The 13,794-nt window shown below is 38.4% G+C and overlaps 1 protein-coding gene across 3 annotated transcripts in view; it reads left to right on the top strand.

Moving 5' to 3' along the window:
• CDKL5 (cyclin dependent kinase like 5) overlaps window positions 1–13,794 on the top strand; it is a 212,565-nt gene that overhangs the window by 191,646 nt on the left and 7,125 nt on the right. For 2 of the 3 annotated variants that reach the window (XM_037986378.2, XM_037986376.2), the window contains exons 16-18: window positions 5,444–5,543; window positions 9,498–9,620; window positions 10,742–10,861. In XM_037986378.2, coding sequence (XP_037842306.1) covers window positions 5,444–5,543; window positions 9,498–9,620; window positions 10,742–10,861 — 343 coding nt within the window. The remainder of the gene's footprint in view (window positions 1–5,443; window positions 5,544–9,497; window positions 9,621–10,741; window positions 10,862–13,794) is intronic. The other variant, XM_007991180.3, reaches the window with a different exon arrangement.

Below are 13,794 nucleotides of genomic sequence, written 5' to 3'. Positions count from 1 at the left end.
GACACATAATTGCCAGATTCACCAAAGTTGAAATGAAGGAAAAAATCTTAAGGGCAGCCAGAGAGAAAGGTCGGGTTACCCACAAAGGGAAGCCCATCAGACTAACAGCAGATCTCTCAGCAGAAACTCTACAAGCCAGAAGAGAGTGGGGGCCAATATTCAACATTCTTAAAGAAAAGAATTTTCAACCCAGAATTTCATATCCAGCCAAACTAAGTTTCATAAGTGAAGGAGAAATAAAATCCTTTACAGATAAGCAAATGCTTAGAGATTTTGTCACCACTAGGCCTGCCTTACAAGAGACCCTGAAGGAAGCACTAAACATGGAAAGGAACAACTGGTACCAGCCATTGCAAAAACATGCCAAAATGTAAAGACCATCAAGGCTAGGAAGAAACTGCATCAACTAACGAGCAAAATAACCAGTTAATATCATAATGGCAGGATCAAGTTCACACATAACAATATTAACCTTAAATGTAAATGGACTAAATGCTCCAATTAAAAGACACAGACTGGCAAACTGGATAAAGAGTCAAGACCCATCAGTCTGCTGTATTCAGGAGACCCATCTCACATGCAGTGACATACATAGGCTCAAAATAAAGGGATGGAGGAAGATTTACCAAGCAAATGGAGAACAAAAAAAAGCAGGGGTTGCAATCCTAGTCTCTGATAAAACAGACTTTAAACCATCAAAGATCAAAAGAGACAAAGAAGGCCATTACATAATGGTAAAGGGATCAATTCAACAGGAAGAGCTAACTATCCTAAATATATATGCACCCAATACAGGAGCACCCAGATTCATAAAGCAAGTCCTTAGAGACTTAAAAAGAGACTTAGACTCCCATACAATAATAATGGGAGACTTCAACACTCCACTGTCAACATTAGACAGATCAACGAGACAGAAAGTTAACAAGGATATCCAGGAATTGAACTCATCTCTGCAGCAAGCAGACCTAATAGACATCTGTAGAACTCTCCACCCCAAATCAACAGAATATACATTCTTCTCAGCACCACATCGCACTTACTCCAAAATTGACCACATAATTGGAAGTAGAGCACTCCTCAGCAAATGTACAAGAACAGAAATTATAACAAACTGTCTCTCAGACCACAGTGCAATCAAACTAGAACTCAGGACTAAGAAACTCAATCAAAACCGCTCAACTACATGGAAACTGAACAACCTGCTCCTGAATGACTACTGGGTACATAACGAAATGAAGGCAGAAATAAAGATGTTCTTTGAAACCAATGAGAACAAAGATACAACATACCAGAATCTCTGGGACACATTTAAAGCAGTGTGTAGAGGGAAATTTATAGCACTAAATGCCCACAAGAGAAAGCAGGAAAGATCTAAAATTGACACTCTAACATCGCAGTTAAAAGAACTAGAGAAGCAAGAGCAAACACATTCGAAAGCTAGCAGAAGGCAAGAAATAACTAAGATCAGAGCAGAACTGAAGGAGATAGAAACACAAAAAACCCTCCAAAAAATCAATGAATCCAGGAGTTGGTTTTTTGAAAAGATCAACAAAATTGACAGACCGCTAGCAAGGCTAATAAAGAAGAAAAGAGAGAAGAATCAAATTGATGCAATAAAAAATGATAAAGGGGATATCACCACCAACCCCACAGAAATACAAACTACCATCAGAGAATACTATAAACACCTCTATGCAAATAAACTGGAAAATCTAGAAGAAATGGATAATTTCCTGGACACTTATACTCTTCCAAGACTAAACCAGGAAGAAGTTGAATCCCTGAATAGACCAATAGCAGACTCTGAAATTGAGGCAATAATTAATAGCCTACCAACCAAAAAAAGTCCAGGACCAGATGGATTCACAGCTGAATTCTACCAGAGGTACAAGGAGGAGCTGGTACCATTCCTTCTGAAACTATTCCAAACAATAGAAAAAGAGGGAATCCTCCCTAACTCATTTTATGAGGCCATCATCATCCTGATACCAAAGCCTGGCAGAGACACAACAAAAAAAGAGAATTTTAGACCAATATCCCTGATGAACATCGATGCAAAAATCCTCAATAAAATACTGGCAAACCGGATTCAGCAACACATCAAAAAGCTTATCCACCATGATCAAGTGGGCTTCATCCCTCGGATGCAAGGCTGGTTCAACATTCGCAAATCAATAAACATAATCCAGCATATAAACAGAACCAAAGACAAGAACCACATGATTATCTCAATAGATGCACAAAAGGCCTTTGACAAAATTCAACAGCCCTTCATGCTAAAAACGCTCAATAAATTCGGTATTGATGGAACGTACCTCAAAATCATAAGAGCTATTTATGACAAACCCACAGCCAATATCATACTGAATGGGCAAAAACTGGAAAAATTCCCTTTGAAAACGGGCACAAGACAGGGATGCCCTCTCTCACCACTCCTATTCAACATAGTGTTGGAAGTTCTGGCTAGGGCAATCAGGCAAGAGAAAGAAATCAAGGGTATTCAGTTAGGAAAAGAAGAAGTCAAATTGTCCCTCTTTGCAGATGACGTGATTGTATATTTAGAAAACCCCATTGTCTCAGCCCAAAATCTCCTTAAGCTGATAAGCAACTGCAGCAAAGTCTCAGGATACAAAATTAATGTGCAAAAATCACAAGCATTCTTATACACCAGTAACAGACAAACAGAGAGCCAAATCATGAATGAACTTCCATTCACAATTGCTTCAAAGAGAATAAAATACCTAGGAATCCAACTTACAAGGGATGTAAAGGACCTCTTCAAGGAGAACTACAAACCACTGCTCAGTGAAATAAAAGAGGACACAAACAAATGGAAGAACATACCATGCTCATGGATAGGAAGAATCAATATTGTGAAAATGGCCATACTGCCCAAGGTAATTTATAGATTCAATGCCATCCCCATCAAGCTACCAATGAGTTTTACAGAATTGGAAAAAACTGCTTTAAAGTTCATATGGAACCAAAAAAGAGCCCGCATCTCCAAGACAATCCTAAGTCAAAAGAACAAAGCTGGAGGCATCATGCTACCTGACTTCAAACTATACTACAAGGCTACAGTAACCAAAACAGCATGGTACTGGTACCAAAACAGAGATATAGACCAATGGAACAGAACAGAGTCCTCAGAAATAATACCACACATCTACAGCCATCTGATCTTTGACAAACCTGAGAGAAACAAGAAATGGGGAAAGGATTCCCTCTTTAATAAATGGTGCTAGGAAAATTGGCTAGCCATAAGCAGAAAGCTGAAACTGGATCCTTTCCTTACTCCTTATACGAAAATTAATTCAAGATGGATTAGAGACTTAAATGTTAGACCTAATACCATAAAAATCCTAGAGGAAAACCTAGGTAGTACCATTCAGGACATAGGCATGGGCAAAGACTTCTTGTCTAAAACACCAAAAGCAACGGCAGCAAAAGCCAAAATTGACAAATGGGATTTCATTAAACTAAGGAGCTTCTGCACAGCAAAAGAAACTACCATCAGAGTGAACAGGCAACCTACAGAATGGGAGAAAATTTTTGCAATCTACTCATCTGACAAAGGGCTAATATCAAGAACCTACAAAGAACTCAAACAAATTTACAAGAAAAAAACAAACCACCCCATCAAAAAGTGGGCAAAGGTTATGAACAGACATTTCTCAAAAGAAGACATTCATACAGCCAACAGACACATGAAAAAATGCTCATCATCACTGGCCATCAGAGAAATGCAAATCAAAACCACAATGAGATACCATCTCACACCAGTTAGAATGGCAATCATTAAAAAGTCAGGAAACAACAGGTGCTGGAGAGGATGTGGAGAAATAGGAACACTTTTACACTGTTGGTGGGATTGTAAACTAGTTCAACCATTATGGAAAACAGTATGGCGATTCCTCAAGGATCTAGAACTAGATGTACCATATGACCCAGCCATCCCATTACTGGGGATATACCCAAAGGATTATAAATCATGCTGCTATAAAGACACATGCACACGCATGTTTATTGCGGCACTATTCACAATAGCAAAGACTTGGAATCAACCCAAATGTCCATCAGTGACAGACTGGATTAAGAAAATGTGGCACATATGCACCATGGAATACTATGCAGCCATAAAAAAGGATGAGTTTGTGTCCTTTGTAGGGACATGGATGCAGCTGGAAACCATCATTCTTAACAAACTATCACAAGAACAGAAAACCAAACACTCACTCATAGGTGGGAACTGAACAATGAGATCACTTGGACTCGGGAAGGGGAACATCACACACCGGGGCCTATCATGGGGAGGGAGGTGGGAGGAGGGATTGCATTGGGAGTTATACCTGATGTAAATGACTAGTTGATGGGTGCTGACGAGTTGATGGGTGCAGCACACCAACATGGCACAAGTATACATATGTAACAAACCTGCACGTTATGCACATGTACCCTAGAACTCAAAGTATAATAATAAAAACATAAATAAATAAAATAAAATAAAATAAAATAAAAAATAAAGACTCTTAACTTTTCAGCAGTTACCCATTTCATCATGTCTGAAGTTTTCTGGCTTTCAAAATTATAAATGTATCATTCTGAATTTTAATATTAGTTATTTTATTCTTTTAACATCTTCCAATTTTATCAAAATACTGGTGGTGCCAGTGGTATCAAGCTTAATGTCAGTATTTTCAGTTAGAAGTTTTTTTGCCCCCCATGAGAGCCTTTTTTTTTTTTTTTTTTCTTAAAGAAACGTGGTCTTGCTATGTTGCCCAGACTGGTCTAAAACTCCTGACCTCAAGCGATCCTGCTCCAGCCTCCCCGAGTGCTAGGATTACAGGTGTGAGCCACTGCACCTATCCCTGCGTTTTTTTCTTAAGTATTTTTATTTAGTTGTAGTAAGTGGATGAAAGGTTTAATAAGTAGGATATTTCCAGTTTCTGGCAAATTTTTACTTTTATTCAAGATGCTTTTATAGCAGTATTGATCTTTATGTTCAGTATCTTGACAAGTCTCTAATAATAAATGTGTCGAGCTGGTTTTTAAAAGGTAAATAGAAAAATGAAGGTAGGTGTTGAAAATGTTTTGCTCTTTCCCTTGTAGAGTTATAGAAAAGCCATCCTTTAAGCTGTGTACTTTTAATAATCTCAAACTCTGAGGTCTTCAACAGCTTGAAAATGGTCTTGCAGCAACAGTTATAGGTCATATAATGCTCAAATTGCTGTTTTGAGTGAGCCTGTGCCAGAGGATAATCACTAACCATGGTTGATTAAATTCAGTTCCTCCTGTGCTTTTTTAGAGGCTCTTTATCCAAGTGTTTGATTCTTCCTGGCTATTTGAACCTAGTGTCATGCATTTTCAGTCTTTCTTGTATTTGTCACACAATGGCAAGAAAATGATTGAAAAATCAATATGATAAAAATGTCTTCTCATTTAGGAAAAGTCCTGAAAATATTAGTCATTCAGAGCAACTCAAGGAAAAAGAGAAGCAAGGATTTTTCAGGTCAATGAAAAAGAAAAAGAAGAAATCTCAAACAGTAAGTAGATGGCCAATTTATATATATAATAACATGTTTCTGCATTATTCAATGGATACTTTACACTTTGCACTTGGCAATCAAAGTTGATTGTTTTCTTATTGAGACCTGACATTTATGCACTGTATTATGTCTCTTTCTGAAATTCTATACAACTATCCTCTCAACAGAACCTTTTCGACATTCAACAGAATCTCCAGGAATAGAAGAAATTTAATTTGGATGAGAGAGAACACTTTAAGCCTTTCTCAGTATACTTCTTATCTATGTGGGTTTATGTTCACGTAAAAACTTTGAAGACACAGGATTTGTTTCTCTCTGGGGGTTTAAAGATATGCAAAAACTTAGGAAATGGGTTTTGGTTTACTTTTAAATCTTGAAATTTGTAAATAACCATCATTCCTTATTCTCTTTTGGCTGGTTATAGAATTCCTACGTTGACAGGTGTGTTTCAGAGTTGTATAGTCACAAAGATCGTATCTGGGATTTTAGGGCTTGCGTTAGAAGGAAAGTATGTTTGCCTTTTGATTGCGCTGTGGGCTGGAATGCACCTTATCTCCTGGGAGCCCTCTGGCTGAACAAAGAGCTGGCTCCATGGGACTGTTCACATCACTTCACTGAACCACCCAAGCAGGGATCCTGCTGGTTTAGTGATGTGAGAACCTTGGGGAAACCCGGCCTGTAGGACAGCAGCAGGAGTAGTTCTTCCCCTAGATGAGGCTGCATCCCCTTTTTCTTTATGACAACTTCAAGGCTAAATAAGGTAGAGTTAGCTGTTTTTATTTATTTATTTATTTATTTATTTATTTATTTATTTATTTTAGAGACAGGGTCTCACTCTGTTGCCCAGGCTGGAGTGCAGTGGTGTGATCTCGGCTCCCTGCAACCTCTACCTCCTGGGCTCAAGTGATCTCCCACCTCAGCCTCCCAAATAACTGAGTGCACGCCATCACGCCCAGCTAATTTTTTGTATTTCCTATAGAGACAGGGTTTCACCATGTTGCCCAGGCTGGTCTTGAACTCCTGAGCTCAAGCAATCAGCCCACTTAGGCCTCCCAAAGTGCTAGGTGTGAGCCACTGTGCCTGGCCTAGTTAGCCATTTTGAATGGTTTTGGTTCTAGTTTTACTTCATACATAATTTATTCTCTTTTATTTGAAGAGGGAAAAGACATAATCAAAACGGCCTATTCAGATGGATTTCATTGATTTCATCTGTAAGTTTAGTAGATTAGACCCAGTGTTTCTGAGGCCCTTTCTATTACGAAAATTATAGAATTATGACTCAATGGGAAGTAGATTAGATAGATGTTCATAGCAATGTGTATAAATAACCTGAAGTAAGCATTTTTATCTCACAGATGTTCTAGAAATGTTAGCAAATACCTTCCTAGATTATCTTTCTAGAACATTCTTTCACTTGCTTGCTTGTTAAATTTATGTATTTCCTTATAAAATAAATGTGAGTTCATTATAGAAAATTTGAGAAAAAGAAAAAGATTGTTTTAAATCTTAATACCCTACCGCAACTAGTATTAGGATTTTGGTATATTTCCCTCTAGCTGTTTAACCTTTACATATGTTTGTGGAAACTAGGTGTGGGGTTTTTTTTGTTTCGTTTTGTTTTAAGTTTTAAATTAGAGCAATCCTTTTAGTACAATTTTGTATTCTGGCTTTTAACAGTTTATCTATCTATATCTACATGCACAGAATATTTATGTTACTACAAATACTTTATTATCTTGAGTCCTAATGGCTGCATAATATTTCTGAAGTATTCATTTAAAAAACTGCCCATATTTTTAACTGAAGCTTACTTTTAAAACGTCAAATCAAAATGCCACTCACTCAGATACTACTACATTTGTTACTTAGACTGGGTGAACAAATAGACCTGATTTAACCTAGGAATACTTAAAATGTTTAAAGTGTTAATAAAACTTTTATCATTGTCTGTAGAACATGTTTCTCTATCATGAACATTAAAGTTTGGCTACCTCCTGACTACTGGTATTTTTATTTTGTGGTTTTTGTTCTAAACCACAGGTCTCCTGGCATTGTGGGGTGATTAAGTGGTAGGAAGTAGGAAAGATTAAGGAATTGAAGGTGTTTTTGTATATAGATTTAGATTTTGATGTTTGCTGTAGAGCAACATTAAACCTAAAGTCCCTGGCTCACTGTGGCACAAGTGGAGTATACATGTTGACTGACTTTATTATTCAGAATTTAGTTAAATTTTAGATATTTTAGTAGTATAGATTAGAGTAAAAAGGAAAATAACCATTCTCTAATATCGTTTCCACTTAAACTTTTTATTAGGCTTTCATAAATTTCCTTTTTGATATGTAAAGTAACTGCAAAATATCTCTGCATAGGCCATAATGCCTTAATCTTTACTAACCCAAAAGTTGTTTGTACCTCTGCATCTTTTCATTAAATGAAAAATAAAATTTAAGGGCTTTGGGATTTCCAAAGAGCACTCAGTACAGCCTTCCAAACCTCAGAGTCCTAAACCTGACATTGGGTTAACTCTGACTACTTTGAATGAGCATTTAAACAGTTAATTGTTTTTCACTTTCTAGAACTCAGCAAAAAGAAACTACATAGAATAAGCTTCAAAAGATTTAAGGCATTGTGGCCTTTGCATAAGATTCCAAAAGAATAAAAATCTGATGCCCAGTGTACATAGAGACTCATGACATGTTAAAGCTGAGGTGGATCCTAAATCTAGTTGAATTTTTTTATTCACTAGTATAGGAACTGAGCCCAAGCAAGTCATGGGCTTGCTTCGAAGCCCAAAAATTACGTAATCAATTGGGAGAACCAGAACTGGGTTCTCCTAAATACCAAGTCCAGGCTCAGTTTATACTGTGGACCTGCCTCTGTGGAGAGCCTCTAGGAGCTCTCCTCTGGCCTCTTTAGCGATGCAAGTTAAACTCTTCCTCAGGGTTCCTGTCATTGGAACAAGAAAATTTATGGGATGTTTTACTCAAATCTCTTTTTACGGATACCCTTAAAAGATTACCTAAATACCTGAATACCTTCATGTACATTCTAGTTCTCTGATAATTGAGATATCCAAATCAGGGGAAAGTGTTGCCCCAAAAAAAAAAAAAAAATTCTGTATTGTAAAGGTGTCTGCTTCGACTCAAGCAAATCTGGAAGCTCCCTTGGGAAATCTGGCTTCGGTTACATATCCAGAGTTACATAAGTCCTCAGAGCATATGGTGACTTTGCCAACTTGGTAATTGTATCCTAGTTAGTTAGTATCTCAACTTGTGATGATGCTTCCAATTAAATATTGAAATTTCTGTTTCTTCCCTTTGAAAACCAGTATTCTGAATTGTGCTAAATGTTTTCCATTGGGTAAATATTTCTAGCAGTACAGAATAAGGCCTCTTATTCAACATTAGTATCCCACCACAGTGATCAATACCTCTTCCTAGTGATGTTTTCAGGCTTAAAAGTTGACCAAATTTGAAAGGGTTTCCAGTATGTTGGGATTTTTTTTTCTTCTAATAGGCAAATTACATGGTAGATTTTTTACTTGCTGAAGTCCTCTCTAGCAATTAGGAGAAGATTGAAGTTTATCAGTAGCTCTTTAACACAATTCTTTGTAACAATATTTCTGATAGTAAAAATTATTTAATGTGTAATAAGCTTAATGTTACGAGTAGGTGTGTCTAGGTCTCTCGACATTCCTACTAGAGGTATTGATCACGATCTCACATTATATACTTGGAAGAAGTTTGTGCTTGTCTTGAATTTGCATTATTGACATCTTCACGTCCAGGTGAGAATTGGCACAGAACCTCTATAGATGCACAGCACCGAGATTCTTTCAGTGACTGTTAATATTTAGCAATTTGAGGGCTTCCAAGGGCTAGTAGTTTCAATAAGCACTTTTTTTTTTTTTTTTTTTTTTTGCAATTAGTTTATTTGTATCTTATATTGCAGACAGATTCCACCAACGGGGAGAATCCAAGCATCAAGAAATCCCTCTTTCCTCTTTTTAATTCAAAGAATCATTTAAAGCATAGTTCTTCTTTGAAAAAGCTTCCTGTAGTCACTCCACCCATGGTACCCGTTTTTATGTATGGTAGCCCTGAAAACTGCTCCAGTAAACTTGTTTTACTGATGACAACAGCATGTCTTATTTTCATGAGGTCATATTCTCTTTATGCTAGTTAAGTACGTGAGCCAGTTCCATAAATTCACTGGGATATAAATTGATTGCCATTCTTCTGAATCAGTTAAGAAAGTTGAAGCACAAAGTCTATTAAGCAGACAGACTAGTGAAAGGCTAGTTTGTCTTGTCTGATTAGCCAATTATGGGCAGATAACATTTATAAAAGCCTGTATTTTATGTAAGGAATTCTATTAACATTTACAGTTAACAAATGTCTTTGCATTTGACTCACAGAGTTTGTTAACACTTGATTGGCAATTTGTCTTTTTGAAGCCAAGTTGAATTGACCAAATTGAATGAGCTAACAGGCTCCATGAAAAAACAGCTTGTATCCTTGTCTGGCTTGAGCTTTTGCTGGTCAGTTTAAAACCAGGGCTTTTGCTTGGCATTTGACATTACTCTTCTATGTTCACCAAAGCTGGTGAATAGACCAGTTGCATTCATCTGGAATTTGTGGCACAGATTTCCAGCATTTCTCTAGTACATAATGATAGATCCAGATATATCAGACAATGATTTGGGAATATGACCTAAACCATACTTTCTCACTTTGCTATCCTTGAAAAGCCTACCAGACTTCTTTGGCACTACCAAATACAATGTTTGGATCATTTTCCCAGCAGAAAAAAATTTGTTTTATTGAACTGGTTCATAACCTAACTGCAATATGGAATGAGGATACGACAGCAATTCCTGGTATAGCCCAATTTAACTGCTCTCTCTTACAGCGACTAAAACTAACAGCATGGGAATGCTTTAAGGGTTGAGGTTTAACAAAGCTGCATGACATCTGCCAATTTTTCCTAATGCAGGGAAAATTATTAAGAGGGCAGAAGAATTTAGCATCACTTGCATTGTGAACATTGGGAGAGATTGGGGTTCTTTTTTTACTGGATCATTTGAGTTTTGGTTTGGTGTGCTTTTTAGTTTGGTTCTCCTATTGGGTGTGGTTGCATATCTTAATTAGGCTTATTAGTGTGCTTATTGAATGCTTGTCCATATTTTGCTCTAGGTACCCAATTCCGACAGCCCTGATCTTCTAACGTTGCAGAAATCCATTCATTCTGCTAGCACTCCAAGCAGCAGACCAAAGGAGTGGCGCCCCGAGAAGATCTCAGATCTACAGACCCAAGTGAGTGGATCCTGCACCATTCCTAGACTCTCCAACTCTGCAGTAACTGTCCTGAGGAGCGGGGAGGGCGTGGTAGAGAAAACTTAGCTTCTCAATGTTACAGTAAGGCTGAGCACCTCCTCAAAATAGACCCTCAGTTATACCCAGATGCATCTTGTGAGCCAGGATGAATCTTGCTTCAGTGACCCATGTTCTACTGGGAAAGATGCAAGCTTCCGTTAGCCTTCACCTAGCTGGAGGCAATTGAAGATGTAGTCCCAGCCCACAAATACAGCCCAGGAAAGAGCTGAGCTGTGTTAAAGAACCATAATTCATGGTAAAAAATGAGGCATGCCATAACATTTCAGGCAGGATGAACAGAGATGGTAGGAAGATTAAGGTTTCATTAAAAGTAATAGCATACAAATTGAAAGACAGGTATGATAAGTTTTCTTGAAAGAATATTTCAACTCCTGAAATCCATACCATTTTTTACAGGAAACAGGCAAACAGTTGCATTAGGAACTACATATTAGACTGTATTACGTAGTCACATTTATCTTCCATAATGGAGGAATAAGCAGAAACTGAATCAGTAAATTTTTCAGGTATCTGAGGTTTATTTCCTTTAAACAACTATTTTGGTTGGAAATTTTGTAATGTATCTTTTCAGTATCCCATAATGAACATTTTGGCTTTTGATATTGAATATTTTATGAATCCCTTATTCTTCTGCACTATAATTTTTGACAACCCTCCAGAGCTTTTGAGGCCATAGGATTACTTGTATCTGTGATTTCTTGTGTCACAGATTTCTGTGATTGGGAGAGCAGACTACTTTTTTTTTTTTTTTTTTTTTTTTCCTGAGACAGGGCCTCACTCCCATTGCCCAGGCTGGAGTACAATGGCACAAACTCAGTTCACTGCATCCTTGACCTCCCTGTGCTCAGGCAATCCTCCCACCTCAGCCTCCCAAGTAGCTGGAACTACAGCTGTGCGCCACCACACCTGGCTAATTTTTTGTATTTTTAGTAGAGACAGGGTTTTGCCATGTTGCCCAGGCTGGTCTCGAACTCCCGGACTCGAGTGATCCACCTGCCTCTGCCTCCCAAAGTGCTGGGATTACAGGGATGAGCCACCATGACCAGCCTCTGTTTACTCTTTTTAACTGTAAGCTGTTGCATAGAACTGCTGACAGAAGTTCCCCATATTCCCATTGTATTTGCCCCAGCTATTTATATTTTCTGCTTCTAACATAATATAAGCTGGGGGTGGTGGAAGCATAGAGAACCAGATATCCAAGTTTATTGGATATGTATCCAAACTAAAGAGATAAGCCTGTGAGTGAGGGCCTGCTTCTCTATTTCCAATTTCAAAACAAAACAAAAAGAATAGAGAGCTTTAGAACTTTCTTTGTGAAACCATTTCTTTTGCCAAGAAGCTCTTCTGTCTTCTCTCTTCTCTCTTTCTTTCTGGCAAGGTCTTACTCGATCACTCAGGCTGGAGTGCAGTGGCAAGATTATGGCTCACTGCAGCCTTGACCTCCTGGACTCGAGCCATTCTCCCACCTCAGCCTCCAGAGTAACTGGAACTACAGGCATATGCCACCATACATGGCTAGTTTTTTAATTTTTTTATAGAGATGGGGTCTCGCCTTGTTGCCTAGGCTAGAAACTCTTTTCAAATAACTTTATAGCTCTTGCTGAATGCAGATTATTGTAACTGCTTGATAGTTACATGTGGTCAAGGCTGTAAAAATCACCAGGAGTCTCATCATGTTATACCAATTTAATTATTTTTAAAAAGCCACTTTTGAGCACTTAGAGTGTACAGTGTACTATGCTACCTCCTGTAGGGAGCACAAAGCTTTCTTGGGAAGACTTTGGAATGATGATGGAGAATACTTTCCCCTGAAACAGTATCTACTTGAGTCAATTCTGAAGCCATTTACCTTGGGTTTCTGTGCCTAGTTCCTTCAAATCTTGTAATGTTCCTTGAGTTCATCAACATTTTATTCCAACTTTGCTGAGCCCTTAAATGCATGTCCCTTATACCATGACACTTACAGCAAAGGTACTCTGACAATTGGCCTCAGAGGGGCCCCAAGGCTAGGGTTGTAGCCTAAGTGGCCAAGTCCAGCAGTTGTGACTGGCTGTGAATTTCCAAGTGCTTTCCATGTCTCTTCTGAGATCAAGGAAGAGGAGATTGAGCCATCATCTTTCATCGTTCAGGAGCATGAGGCTCAGGAGTTGTCCAGTGAGGAGACTGCTCTGAGGCTCCTCCCCTCTGCCCTGAAGTCAGTCTCCCTCCTTGATGCAGCACCTGGGGGTGTCCAGCTGCACAGTAGACAGACAGGGCGGACCACTGTGAGCCCATGTTAGGAATTGAAGGCCTCCTGTGAATAAATTATTTAGATAGTTCTGTTGGAGTTTTGCATGTTTCTTTGTGCTTTGCATTTTCAATGCCCAAATGTTACCCTCCCCCTCTCAAAAAAAAAAGTAAAGCAAGGGAACATTTGAATTTTGTAATATCGAGAGAGGGAAATCGGGGAGATGAGAACAAAAAGGGCTATACGACTTGTAGTTGAGTACATTGCTAACTAAAACATTCCATATTTTCAGCTTCTCTTGCTGCTAGATACGGCTGTGTACTTAAGTTCTAGCTGGTGAAATATAAGTGGAAGCATTGTGTGGAGCCTTTGGGAAGTCTTCTCAAAACAGAGAAACATACACCTTTTGCTCTGTCTCCTTCCTGCTGGTTGAAGCATGAGATCCCCTGGTTAGAGATAGGATGCAACCAGGTAGATGAGCCTGGGCCTTTGATTGACTGCCATACCAGCTCTGTGATTTCTAGGCTTTTCCATTAAAGAATAATACAATCTTGTTTGAAGAAAACCCAAAGAACAGATCTGGCTGGGCCAGCTCCTCCTTGCACATGCTTGCCCTTCCTGGTCA

Source organism: Chlorocebus sabaeus, chromosome X (assembly GCF_047675955.1).
Source record: "Chlorocebus sabaeus isolate Y175 chromosome X, mChlSab1.0.hap1, whole genome shotgun sequence".
NCBI lineage: Eukaryota > Metazoa > Chordata > Mammalia > Primates > Cercopithecidae > Chlorocebus > Chlorocebus sabaeus.
The sequence above is the reverse complement of the archived record's forward strand: the minus strand, read 5'-3'. Positions and strand labels throughout refer to the sequence as shown.